The following is a 12,843-nucleotide window of genomic DNA, read 5'->3' on the forward strand; positions in this document are numbered from 1 at the left end:
AGTGAGTGATGTTGTGTCCTGTCTGACTATACCATATTGCACCACTAGAGGGTGGTGTCGTGAAATAAGAGGAAAGTGCAGTCGGGAAATTGTAGAGTTAGAATATAGTTAAGACGGCTATCTGATAACTCGATATGTCTCCCTGTTACCTCTACGATGTAAAGTTATGTGCTGCATTCATTAAAGAGCACTGTTCTTTGATGAGGACTCAGCTAATTACTCAGCTACATTTGCGAAAGAAAGCAAAGGCATTGTCATATATTTTTACTTCCTATGATAGCCCGACGGGCAGGGCTGAGATAGATTTTGGTAGCCCGACTGGAAATATCACTAGCCCCGGGACGTCGGGCTAGCGATTTTGCGAGCCCTGCACACGCATATAAAGAACATGCAGAAGAGAAGAAAAAAAATACCAGGAGACCATACATAAATGGATTTGTCTACACAAATACATTCTACATGCAACATGAGCACATGTAAAAGACATCTATACAAAGACATGTAAATCAATGTACTCTATCTATCCATCCATCCATCCAGCTAGCTAGCTATCTAAACTTCAAAGAGATTTGAGAATGGCTTGCAACATTGCTCAAAATGACTTTTAATATCTGTATTATTAAATTTAATATGATTTTGGTGCACGAATGAGTATCTTTTCTGTGTCCGCCTATGCAGACATCAGTTGAGTTGATTAAGCAGCCCTTCAAGATGGCCCAGGACACATTGGCGTACACACAGCCATGGAAATGTGGCCATATGCATCTCAAGCTACATTCAGATATGTTCTGAGCAATTGGGTTTCAATGTGTCCCCAATACATATTGAGGTATAGGAGAGAGTACAAAGGGGGGATATACTGCTGAAACCTTCTATCCCCATTTATTTTCTATGCATCCATGTGACATGTGTGACTATTGTTAAAAACTGAAAGCTTAGGGAAATCTTTGTAACAGTTAACAGTTTCTTTTTCTTTTGCTTTGACCAAAAGTTCTGTTTTCAGGTGGATTAGACTGAACTTATGTGACATGCCTGGCTGAAAGGGTCAGCAGAAGGAGGACAGTTTTACCTTTCAAAACATTTGACATTTGAAAATCTTTGCAGACACAGGCACGCACACACACGCACACACACACACACACACACGCACACACACACGCACACACACTCATATACACATACACACAGGAATGGCCATTGAGCATATTTTCATGGATATCTGACCATTCCTCAGTTGCTTGACGTCAGTGGAGCAAACTATTCAACCTCACTGATGGACATTGAGCCAGGGGGAATAGTTTCTGGTCACAGTCACTCCTTCCTACTGATTCTCGCTTTCTCTTTTGCCTTCACACACACATGCACACATGTACACGCGAGCACACAAACACACGAGATCATAAAAGGGCCAAGACAGCCCAGAATTTTCTGTTTTACTGGACAATAGCGTGAACAGGGCTTTTGCTTCTTAGCAGACACACAAAAACACATTGTGACATCCAGTGACAAATTATTATGAAGCATGCAAAAAGGCACCCATAGACAGCAGTAGCTACATTCAACACACACACACGCACACACACACGGTCACATAGCAAAGACATTTGTGCTTTATTGCATGTCAACTGTAGGAAAGCGGAGCAAACAGAGAAGACAAGATAATAATACAGTGCATCACTTGGTTTATTCCACTACCTCTGGATGGGTAATTACAGCGAGAAAGGGAGATTAGAGTTAGGAAAGGCAAACAGAGTGACACAGGGAGAGAGAGAAAGGGAGGGAACACAATGGATTTTGGCTTGCTTCAATTAATCCTTTTTATCAGAAGTTTGATCAAAATCTAACAGAACCAATAATTAATGGACTGGCTCCTACAAAGATTAGTAATTTAAAGAAAAATCAAGACTCTGGAGGAGAGACAGAAAGAAAAAGACAAAGGGGGCAAGATTAAGTTGGGGGAAGAGGAGGACAGGAGTAAAGGGAAGAAATGAGAAAGAGGATGAGAAAGAGTCAGTGAAGGGACAAGTAAACTCTGACTGTGTAGATGGAGGAAGTGATGAAAAATCAAAATTTAATCATAAGAATATATCCATCAATCCATTTCAAGATTGACCAGAGAATGTTGGAGAAGGTGTGAGACTGGCAAAAGGGGGAGAAAAAAAAGTTTAGGGCAGGCATGGCAGCACCAATAGCACACTCCCAATTACCCGATATACTTCATGGTGTTTTTTCATGCAGAGCATGCAAGTGGAACGAAGCTGGAGCACTGGAAATTTAATAGGGCCAAGGAGCAGAATTTTAGGAGACTAGAAGTGATGCTCTATTTGCTATGCTACCAGAAGCAAAACAATGAGTCTCATGTTTGTGAAACGGACGTAGGACTCTTACAACCATGCTCTTGGCTGAGCATTGTTGTTCGTGACAAAACTCACTTGTATACTTGTAACACCAAATTTGCCATTTCTAAAGGCACTGATCTTGTAATTTTAGTTGCATTTCTGTGAAGAATCAACACTAACTTTCTCACATCTCATTTCAACAAAATGCTTTGCTGAGAAACCTGTAAGTATTCAGGTGGATGTCACTTTACATTAAACGCTTTGGCAGACCAAGCAGATCCAAAATGCCAAAGAAGTTCCGATGCAATCACCCAGACGACCAAAATAATACGGTGCTCTGACAGGTCAGAGGTATTTTAAGGACATTACTGTGAATGTCCTTAAAATACCTCACTATTTGTAACAAACCCCAGTGCTAATTATATCAGGCTTTTTTGAAAGAGTATACAATTTATAAATAAAATATTTTTTGACACTTTTCATAAGTGCATGTGCAGTTTCTAAGTCCTACAAATAAGATACTGGAGTTTGCTTTCTGCCTGCACTATTAAGACTCGGTTCCTTAAACTAAGCTCAGACGTATGCAGCTGGTCTTCTTATACCACTTCATCTTCTTCCCAGGAATATTTTCCCTAAATGTAGCCAACTTATAACCCTGTTTCAACTTTAAAGTTAATGTTAACTTCGTAGCCTGCCAGTGTTTTTAAATGAATATTACCTTTTGAGACTCATAAACATGTCCTGTATTTAAGCCCATCAGGCAGCCAGATTTCTAAATACCAGTCTTCACTTAAGGGTAAAAAATCTATACAGATTCAGATTCAGTAGTACTAAGATATTGTGGGCTTTTGATACACATGTATACTGACTAATGTACTACATACCATACACTTTTTCTGGTCTTAATAGTAAACATTAAGATGGGAAGAAGTGTGAGAAAAGTGTGAGACTTTTAGTAAAAAGTTGTACAGATTGAAACGCATGGACGAAGATGAAAAGGAAAAGACAAAGCAACAGGTGAAATGGGACAGACTAGGCGCGGTGTAAGAGGATTAGTGAGAGAAAGAGAAAGACAAGAATGAGATAAAAAAAAAAAAAAACAGGATTGGGGCAGAATGTTAAGATATGAGGAAGAAAAAGAATTACAGTAAAATATGCTTCATGGGTAAGAATGATGGGGGGTGATGAATGGCCACAACCGTGGAGGTGGGATATTAAAATATTATGCCAATATTATGTCTAAAATGATGTGTATTTGTCTACATGTACTCTTTTCTACTCTAACTTCAGAAAACATTATCCTCAGTCTGACACAGACTAAATGTAAGGCATCTCCGAAAACGTTAGAGCACTTATGGAAATATGTGATGTCTTGATGAATCGAGCAGATATTTGAAGTTTACACAGCACCATTCTCGCATGAAAACATCTTAAAAGTTTATTTTGTGACCCAGAAAGAGTAATATTTCAAACTCCACCACTCTGTGTTCCTCCGCCACTGCCTTGTTTGAGTTTTGGACGAAATGGAATCTGGGATATTGCATTTCGTCATTTCGAGCTGATTGGAGACCAGAACAGCCAATCAGATATTTTTGCATCCAAGTCTGTGATTGGCTGGTTTTGTGGCACAAATATAACGGCGTACACAAAGAGTTGAACGCGCACGAGCAACACATTGCGAGCGAGCGCAAATACAAAAACTGAGCGAGAGGGGCTGCTATTGATTGTGTGTGTATGGATAATAGCAAACACTGAAATACATTTTTTGCACGCAGCAATGAATTTTGTTCACTCAAATTCAGCTTTTCTTCACTCAAAATACATTTCTCCTCAAAATGCAACACTTGCACCTGCAAACTTTTTTTTACTTGCGCTCAAATTTTTTTACGTGCGCTCAGAATAGTGGCACAAAAATAACGCCATAGATAGCTTGCTGAAGAACTTGAGCTTCTTCTCCCCCCTCCATGCTGTCAGACACTTGAAAGTGACCTGCGCGTGCTTCTCAGCCAATCACAGCGGTACAGACACCCAGCCTTCCGTTTCCACTATACTCCTTCATTCACATACATTATTCTCTTGCATACATATATTTTCTTCAGACATGTATGCATTCTCTTCTTACATACATATATTATTTGTGAGATTAAATGCATATTGAATGCATGTAAATGAGCGCAACATGTAGGAATGCATAAATGGAAATGCATGTATGTTAGAGTGAAAATTTGTAAATACGTACATTAAAATACATGTATAAGAGAGCAAAATATTGCAATGTGTGTGTTAAATATGTGTAAACATGAGAATAAAAATACCTAAACATAAAAATTAAAATAAAACTATGTGAGAGTGAAAGTATATGTATGTGAAAGAAGAATGTATGTGTGTGAGAATGAAAGAATGCACACACTATTTCATACACATGTATTCACTTCTATTTGACTTCTTAAGCCAGGGCCATTTTCCCATTTGTTATGGTTTTCTGCTACAATAAACTGATGGGAATTACTGTTGTCCTGCAAGTAGAGCAAAAAATGGTGCAGGGAGAAATTTGCGATGTAGAGCGGAACAACAGAGGACAAACTGGAGTAAAAAGACAGAAAGAAGACAATGATGGTCACGATTAATATTTCAGTGTAAGGGAGGTAACTAAGATGTGGATAAATAACTCTTATCTGTATGATTATCTCATTAAGCCTCTCCTAGCCGTGTGCTTTTTTTTCACTGTTTCCTAAAGGAAAGAGTTGTTTTTACTCCAGGAGTCAGAGATCAGCTACAACACTAATCCTGCAGCAGAAATTATTGGATTTACTCAAAACACTTGGTGGCACTGCTGACTTTGGTCAGATCTCTGTACTAAAACTTTTTCCCATACTTTATAAATAAAATAATGTTGTGAAGACAGGATAACTCTATTCTTCATAAGTAATTTTTTTCATTCTATTGATAAATATCTAACATTTCACGCAATATAGGAACTGACTACACTACAAAACAATCAAACCAAGCAATCTGATTTACATATGAATCAGATTATGCTATTTCTTTGAACATGTATTTAAACTGACTGACTTAAAAATACTAATTTTACTCTGTTTTGACAGACTGGGGCAACTGGTCTTGTAGATTTAAAAAAAAAAAATGACGTGAGAGAGCATGCGCTTTTGCTAGACTATTGAATTAAATTCTAAGCCTGTGTGAATCCTCAATGATTCCATTGACTATGATTGACTGGATACTGGGACACGCAAGGAGAGTAATTAAAAAGGAAGCAAAGTAGTTCTTGCAGTGCCCTTACATGTGGGGGCAACTTCCTGGTTAAACAGGAAGTCTCAGAGGAGCTTTATGGGTTCACCCTCCTCTGTAGCGATCTGTCTGCAAGGAGACAAGACAATTCCATTACCCAGCAATGTAGCACAGGTCCCTTGAGTGCGTGTGTGTGTATGTGTGTGTGTGGGGGGGTTACGCACCAAAACAAGCTACCCAGGGAAAGGAATAAGACATCAATTCATGGTGTGTCTGTGTGTGTTTGTGTAGAAATAAGTTGCCTGAGGATGGAGATGCACATGATTCTAACGACAGAAATCACACCTTCTTGTATTAGGAGGTTGAAAACACTCAGTGTGTGGTATGGCATTTCATTGGTCACATTTTGTGCTATCCATTACCTTATTTATTCAAAAAGTGTCATCTAAAAGTGTCATGTGAGCTTAATTAAACTCATATTAAATATACTAAAGTTATACTCTTTGGATGGGACAACAACAACAGCTACAGTAAACAGCTATAAGTAAATATCATTTTAGTTGTTATATCTATTTGCATCTACAAATACAAGTACTGCATCTACTAAAAAAAAAAGACACACCAATAGTATGGAATGGTATAGTGTCCTGCTGCCTAATTCAAATGGTGATTTACACACCCCTTATTGATCAAGGATAGACTGGACTTGGAATTAAGAAGCAGGGAAAGAATGACTGCATATTTTGTTCCATTTCTGGTCTTCCAAGTATGGTTTTTGAGCACTAACCACACTCACACAGCAACATGCACATGGGTTAAACAAATCAACTCGATACTCCAACACTAGTGGTTAAGACTTCAGTTGCAATTTGTAGCATTAAGGAAAAAAAAGCAACTGTTTACATAATGTCATTGCTATGATCTGAGAGGAGCTCAAACTGGATTTGTTTACAAGAATGGGTGCCAAACCTAGATCCCTCTTTTTTTGTGTGATGATTTGTGGTATAAATTCATTACTATACAGACACAATTCTTGCTTGCAAGATGAATGCTTTTCTTCATTGTACATGTTTAAAATGTTGTCATTACAGTAATGGAAGCGGAGGAGTGGTTGCGGGCAGGGGCTGGTTTTGTATCGTCTCAGCTGGCATTCTGAGTGGCATACTGAATAGAGTATGCCACTGAGTAGCTGAATTATGGGCTCTAAAAACAGGGAGTCAATAGCAACAATGCTTTTAGACACTCATGCATGTGTTGCATGTTCTTAAGGTGATAATCACTATCATTTCAAAGTTGTGAGAAAAGTTACCTCTAAATGGAAGGAAAGAAGAAGTGGTCCATCTCAGTTTTCAAACTGGGGTTTCTGACTGTCAGTCTCTTAAATGCCCATCATTCAGAATTTATTCATTGCCACTGCATTTGGTGAAGAGGTGGTTTACATACGTCGGATGATTTTTTTTCGGTGAACTTTTTCTGGTAATAATAATAATTTAAAAAAATAGCTCAAAACTTTGATTACATTCGCACGTTATATATGTTTTACACTATATATTTAACCCTCTGTATCCCATAACAACCCCTTTTTTATGTTTACTCCCAAGTCACCTCAAGTGCTTCTGTTCATCTGTAGCATCTGAGTCTATAAAACTTTGTGAAAGAAGTCTGACATTGATCGACCAGTCTGTGAAGTGTTGAGGATATCCCGAACTTTTTTGTCAGTAAGGTTGGTTGTTTTTGCCAGACTTAGCTGTTGTCAATAACACTTTATCTGAAATAAAGCTAGCATCATCAGACTCTCACAGTATGACTTTCTAAACACTTGAGTCTAACTTTATCTTAAAACAATTTGTTGTTGTTTTAGCCGACTAGTTGTCAGCTGTGCACAGATGGAAGATTTACATGTGTAATCCTGCTGGCAATAGATAATTTCAATAATATAAGGAATAAATAAGCAGATTTCTGTAAATTCTTTAAGCTTTTTTTTTGGCTAAATATGAGTGTTTATAATATTCACCAGTTTCTCCCTTTTCTTCAAAATTGTCAAGAACATTTTAGTAGAATTCTGTTGGAGTGTGGAGGGTTAAATAAAACTTTTTTTCCTCAGGTACTCATGTTTCCTACAAAATAAGCCTCAGTAATTAACCGTCACACTGTACATTAAGTACTTCAATTGAACAGATGAGTTTATCTAGTTGTTACATCTGAACTAAGTCAATACAAACATTTTTCAAAGAGTTATCATCATGTAGTAGAGCTTTCAGTGAAATTGACTTGTATGCTATCATATGTAAAATGTTTCCCTAAAGAAAAGGTCCTTCTGTACTTTCCTCCAGCTCCCTGACATATTTTAACCATGGAACATCCTTTTGCAGAAGATGTAAACTTTAAGTTATTTCTTTGTGATATAACCAAGTTGCACATAGACTATGTCTAAAACTTGCATAAAGTGCAGCTGGTTCTCACTAGCAGTATAATGCAGCTGACAGGTGAGTGGCTGGATATATGATGCTATGCTGTTAATGCTGTGTTTGCTGGGAGGCTTAATAACTGGTTGGGTGCAGCTCATCTTGCTATACTATAAATTGTTTAGCTGACGGTCATTGAAAAACAGCAATACATACAAGAATGGACAAAGCCAGAGAAGAGGAGGACAGCAATAACTTCACTGTTGTGACAGCAAATGATGCACTATCCCACAAGCGCTTCAGTGTTTTATGACCGCTTGCTAATTAAATTATAATGAAATTTTACTGGGTGTACTCTTTCATTTTCTATTGTATTTTTTTAAGCCATATGTCACTTTTTATTTTACCAGCTTTATGTTACCCCCTTTACCAGTTAACATCACGTCTTGTTCTGAAGATACAGTCTAAAGACGTCACTGAGTACTTGGGTGCTGAAGTTTCCTTGTGTGTCTCTCTGTTTATGCGTGTGGATGAGGAGATGGACAGTTTTTAAAACAAAGTAACAGAGAGAATGTAAACTAACAGTTATATACAGTGGTGAAATAATACAAATGGGAAAAGAAACAGACATCAAAGCAGCACTATATTTCCACATGAAACTCAACACAAACAAGTGCTGTCTCCTTGTGCTAACATTATGTTGACACAGTCCATAAATTCGGTGTGAAGGTGGACCAAGCGCGCATACACACATAGCATAACACTAGTGTTCCTAATGCAAACCAGTGTAAACACAAAGCCAAGCGATGCTGCCTAACACAAATGAAAAAGCTGGCGTAGATAGATGGATGCTAGAAAGAGTGGGAAAATAAGGACGTCATACAAGGTTGCTTTACACACGCACACATACGCATGACGAATAACGAAAGGCAAGATAAGAAAGATGAGAGATAATCAAAAAAGTTTGAGAGACAGAGACACAGAGTGAAGGAGAAAAACTAAAAAGCATAAACAGATGGGTCTGTGCTATTCTCCTGATAACACTTCTATCTGTGTGAAACATAACAAGCCCCCAGTGTAAGTAATAAACGCTGCATAAAATCAAACTACCATCATGATGGTAATCAGAACAAGTGTAGCCTGTCATGATGTCATTATCACTGTAGCTGCACAACACTTAAAGTTTTGTAGGTGGCAGTTAACATAATGAAAAAAAAATGTAGCCAGAAAACAAAGTCGCAGTCATAACAGACAATAAAACACAGACAGAAGAGATTTAGCAATGCAGAGTTACAGTTGCTGCCACCCCAGCGTATCTTGAACGTGTCATAAAATCACAGACTGTTATTGAGACAGTTAGATTCAGTGCTAAAAGTAGGTTAGCAAAGTAGGATCTGACCCTTGATGAATGAATAAAATAAAACTCTGTTTGTCTCTCACACACAAAGTGTCATTTTGATAGCAGAAAAGCAGCTCCAGTCTTTCACATGTGTTTGCACACAGATACTGTTTCCATCTGTCCGTCTAAGGCTCGCTCTCTCTCTCTCTCTCTCTCTGTTTTATGCATACCTAAACATACACACATATCCTGGCCTGTTTGTGAATTGCATCATTCCCCCCGCTGACATAATTTGCCATAACATAAAAGTCATTAAATCAGTATTACTTCAGCATTGTGTAATTCATCACTGCTGATATGATTAACCAAACTGTCATGCGCTCATATAGTCTCATTCATCAAACATTTGCTTGGAAATGTAACATTTAACATCAGCACTGGGATAAAATCTTGATGGGTTGTGTGTTTGGCCTCTATTGGTTCTGTTGACAAGTGGATGGAATCATACTGGCATGGTTTACTGTTTAGCTAAAGGGGACGTGAGCTGACCGCTTTTTCAAAAATATCTTTAACCGTTGAGTGTTTATTTATTTTATTTGTTTGTTTTTTTGGATCGGTTATTTGTATGCATGATTCACGAAAGACATTTTAACATTTCACCTGGCACAAATGAGATAAATGAACCGGTCGACCTGTCTTTCAATTTGCTTTTCTCAAAAATAGAGTTGTGGTGGACTCAATAACACAAGAGTGTCGGAAAGATGAACGCTGTATGGGCTATTCCCCCCCCTGGAGTGATGAATCATGTGCTGTGTATCAAAATTTGCCACCGTTCTGAAGAAGCCTACTGTGACTGATGCCAAGAAGATATTTAATTTCACTCTCTAGCCTTCTTGCAGCTACAGTGTGATTTCTGTAAAAAATTTAATTTAAAATGTTGTCTATTCCTTTTACTACTAACAGACTGAAAAGGAGGGAAGACAGAGAGTGATCATTTTCATGTGAACAAACACTGCCCAGCAGAGATAATGTCCCTGCTTTTTTTTTTATATTTTAACTACAGTAAGTAGATAATAATTCACTGTTGACTGAACATTGTTTTTATTCAATCTGTCATTTAAGATTGACATTCAATCTGTCATGAGGCAGAACTGCAGTGACAGATGAATTCAAAAATAACAGCCAAGCTAATGGATGGAGGATGATAAATATAATAACTGTGAATAAGTTATGTGATGTATTATAAATAAGGCAGAACGCTAATCTGCTGGTTAGAGAAATCGCTTGTCATTAAAATCATTATTAACATTTATAAACATTCAAATATTTGGACATCCTGTAAGCTATACCAGTATACCACACAAAAAGCATGTACTAAGATTAACGTTTAACTTATATAGAGACCAACTAATGAAATTACTTCTGGGGTTCTTCTTTTCATTGTCATATAAACTGTTCAGCTTAGTCAATAAAGCAATTTATAACAAAGGCAATTTCATTCAAGTCATCTTCTTGCCATTTACCACTCCATCCAACACACTTATTATGCAAAGAATAAGTGCATAAAACTTTCACCATGAAAATAATGGATTTAAAATGAGGCCAATGCCAACTCACAAACCCTCATGGCAGTCCATTAAAAGTGACATCATTTACTTTTCGTATGATTATTACGATTATGCACACCATAACAGGAAATAGACCAAATATAATTTTAACAGCTATTCATAAGAACTGGTCAGCTGGCAGCAGATCTACTGTAAAGATTGTTATCACAACAATTCAAGTTTTATATTGGCATTTAAAATTTGAATGAAACAGCCCCTCAAACATTACAGCGTACTATTAAAATTGTCATTTAGCTGAAGTGCTCACTTTGCATGGAACAAAAAGAATCTGGAAATTTGGTAGCCAGCTGTATGTTGACCCTCACAGTCGTTAATACAAAGTCATAACATCAGGACCTGTGACTAGTCAATAGAATGGATTCAGCTTCTTAAGTAATATTCCTCAGTCTTTAGACACAGTTGATTGCAGGGATGGTCGCAGGTTTTATAAGCTCTGACCATCCCGCAGTCAAAGCTTATTTCAAAAGGGCCTCTACTGTGATTCCACTAAGACTGGAATGATATCACAAATGATATCACAAGCATCGACTGTGACTATCTTTCAGTCTAAGCTGATCACATATTTAGACATATTTGTCAAGCTTTGGAAGCAGCTGAAGTTGGAATTGTGGTTGGAGGGTTAGGGTTGCTGTTGGTTTGAATGTATGTAGCATGATTTTTTATTTGTACTGATTATCATTGTTATTAGTAGTAGTAATAGTAGTAATATAATTCAAAGTCATTTGGTTTTAAATGTGTTAAAGACATAAAATGTACTTGTTTCTTCATTATTTGATGCTGTATATTGACAGAATGGTATCATACATTTAGTTATAAATTCTTAATGGAACAACAAAACTTTTTTCCATGGAGACATAAAATATAAGCATTAATGACAGCTAGCGCTAATAAGGTTAAGCTAATTGACTTAATTCAGTTTGTTAAGAGACAGCCCTCAACAACGACAAAAATAGTAACAGACTCACCGTGTGTTAAAGAAGTTTATATTTTAGGATTCTTCACAATTCTCATTTATGTGTACATTTTACCATCTTGTTACTTTCTTGAGTAATTTTACATTACACAGAAAGCTACTTAAACATAGCTGAAGTAAGACTAAGCAGGGCATCTATAGCCATTATTTTTATCACATTTTTATCAGATTACTTTTGAAATTATCAGCAGTGTCATACTTGTTTCTATGTTGTTGGGGTTTTTTTTCTTTGTTTTTTGTTGACATCCCAATGGCATCAAGAGTAGCTTATTTTATTTTACTACTTTCTTATTTTATTCACCTTTTGTCTTTCCATCTTATGCCTGCAATCACTCACTTTCCCTTCGGGATGATTAAAAATGTGTCATGTCTCATCCTTAACACTTAGAGGGCAAATGCGCCCTTCCTATTGGAAGTAAGCTACTGTACTTACTTCCAATTTGGAGAAAGATGGCTTCATGTTTGTCATCATCTTGCTTCTGAAAACAGGTGTAGAGTCCAGTATGGTTCAGGGACACGTTAGTCAGGATCAGTCTGGGGCCTTCTAGACTGTGCTGGGCCTTCACATATGTCCCATTCATCTTCCATGATACTGATGCATCATTGTCCAGGGAGCCACACTGCATGGTGACATCACTGCCTATTCGTCCATACTGGATCCTATCAGCTAAAAAGAGACAGAGACAATGATTAAGTGCTGGTGATAGCAACAGCTAATAACCACTAAAATATCTGTGCAGTGTAATTACTGCCCTGTGTGCATGTTGGCCCTTGGCAACTGAACACAGACTTCCAATTCAGGATTCAACACACTTCCAATTAATCTATTCTTATTCTTTTGTTGTTTTTTCTGTGTGTGTGTGTTTCTGGACACTAATTCTCTCTCTAAATCGCTTTCATATATGTTTATTTG

The 12,843-nt window shown here is 37.4% G+C and overlaps 1 protein-coding gene across 3 annotated transcripts in view; it reads right to left on the bottom strand.

Moving 5' to 3' along the window:
* Positions 1-12,843, bottom strand: part of cntfr (ciliary neurotrophic factor receptor) — a 212,754-nt gene that overhangs the window by 84,855 nt on the left and 115,056 nt on the right. For all 3 annotated transcript variants that reach the window (XM_084934843.1, XM_084934842.1, XM_084934844.1), the window contains one exon: positions 12,364-12,597. In XM_084934843.1, coding sequence (XP_084790969.1) covers positions 12,364-12,597 — 234 coding nt within the window. The remainder of the gene's footprint in view (positions 1-12,363; positions 12,598-12,843) is intronic.

This window comes from Perissodus microlepis, chromosome 7 (genome assembly GCF_051167445.1).
Source record: "Perissodus microlepis isolate ML-2025 ecotype Zambia chromosome 7, ASM5116744v1, whole genome shotgun sequence".
NCBI classification, from domain to species: Eukaryota; Metazoa; Chordata; class Actinopteri; order Cichliformes; family Cichlidae; genus Perissodus; species Perissodus microlepis.